Raw genomic sequence first — 1,681 nt, 5'->3', positions numbered from 1 at the left:
AGTAAACATAGGGTTCTCGTGCTACTCCCAAGAGTTATTCCTATAAACATCACATAGTTATTACTATAAATGTCACATAGGACAATTACTTAAATCCAATTAATTAAAAGTCTCTGATATCAGGAGCACTAACAGGCCCTAACATTACTAACTTTGTTTTTCTCTAACCTATAAAAAGCAGTTCAACAGCCAAAGTAGCATATCTCATTAAATCCTCTTGAGGTAGCTAAGAAAAAGATGGCAATAATCCTATTTTCTAACCAAAATTATGAAACATAGGGATATAATTTGACATGTGGAAGCAAGCCAGGAGTAGAATCAATACTTATCCTTCAGTTTTCTGGTTAGTGAAGGATCAAATAAATCTGAAAGCCTTCCTCAAAATGAGGTCCACAGAAGAGGACACTCTGACTAGTCTCCTCCACTTGATGGGAATTCATGTGACACACCTGACTCAGGGACCAATGTGAATACTGCCTGCTCTTCTTGTGCTTAATAAAACCCTCTCATCAATCAAGTCTCCACTAATGTCATCTTTTTTGAGGGCCCTTCCTACCCTGTTTTCTGCATAGCACTTACAACCATTAGGAGTTACATCGACTCTTTACACATTTATTGTAGGCACTGTCATGAAGCAGAGACTTTCTCTCCCATGTCTACTATACTTGGAACATTGCACTGACCATTTAGTAGATGCTCAATATGTATTTGTTGAATGAATGACTGGATTTCAGAACTACTTATATTCTGAGAAAGGATGCAACAGGGCCATGATAATATCCATGAAACCCAGATGCATCACAAACCAAGTAAACAGGCAACGGTGGAATTTTGCAAAACAATCATAATCTCAGGAATTGAAGATCTGGTAGATTTAAAAATAAACAAGATTCCTATGAAACTAAACACAATGGTAACATAATACTTACAGTATGTCATTCCATTTCTGTTCCCTATATTGGTAAAAGGTTTATTTTTAAATCTCCCTGAATTGGATCAGGAATCAGGTGATTTTTCTGAATTGTATTTTAGAGTTCCAGCCTCTAGGCATTTAGGTTTTAAAGAACAATGCCTAGAGAACCAAATGTGATTTTTCTAAGACCTAATAGCAGAAAGGAAACCTAAATGAAACCTGAGGCTATAAAAATACTAACTGACATAAAGAATATTACTGTCAAATTGCTTTTTTATATATATATATATATGTATATATATGCCTACCTCTTCTAGTATTTATAGGTCCACCACGCATAGCCAAAACTAGCTTTAAGGTACACCCTTCTGAAATGCTGTGGAGAGTTAACACAAAAATAAATCATAATCATCAAAATGCATTCAGTGCTAAATGTACACATAATTACATGCTGGCTTATCAGGGAGAGTGCCTACTCTCTAAAATATAAAAAGATATAGCAATGTAAATACATATAAAATGTTAACGTATTTATTGGTACAAATAATAAAAGAAGTGAAACAAATTCTCATAAGCCATAAAGAAATCCAAGAATAAACATACTAGAAAAGACCTCTGTGACTATGTGTTTTAGCTTGTTCATTTCACATTAAGGACAAGGAGGCCCAGAGAACAAAAGTGGCTTGCCCAAGACCCAAAGTGTAGAAAACAGCAAATCTATTTAATAAAATAGAAAACAGAAAAATAACAAGGTCTCCTGGGCCGGGC

The 1,681-nt window shown here is 34.9% G+C and overlaps 1 protein-coding gene across 1 annotated transcript in view; it reads right to left on the bottom strand.

The window, feature by feature from the left end:
- The window catches only part of LOC105535829 (AN1-type zinc finger protein 4-like), a 51,261-nt gene that overhangs the window by 4,269 nt on the left and 45,311 nt on the right, over window positions 1-1,681 (bottom strand). Inside the window, exon 4 of the mRNA XM_011975045.1 lies at window positions 1,222-1,289. Within this exon, the coding sequence (XP_011830435.1) occupies window positions 1,222-1,289 (68 nt within the window). The remainder of the gene's footprint in view (window positions 1-1,221; window positions 1,290-1,681) is intronic.

Source organism: Mandrillus leucophaeus, unplaced genomic scaffold (assembly GCF_000951045.1).
Source record: "Mandrillus leucophaeus isolate KB7577 unplaced genomic scaffold, Mleu.le_1.0 Scaffold1509, whole genome shotgun sequence".
Classification (NCBI taxonomy): Eukaryota; Metazoa; Chordata; class Mammalia; order Primates; family Cercopithecidae; genus Mandrillus; species Mandrillus leucophaeus.
Note: the sequence above shows the minus strand (reverse complement) of the source record. Positions and strands in the feature narration are given on the sequence as shown.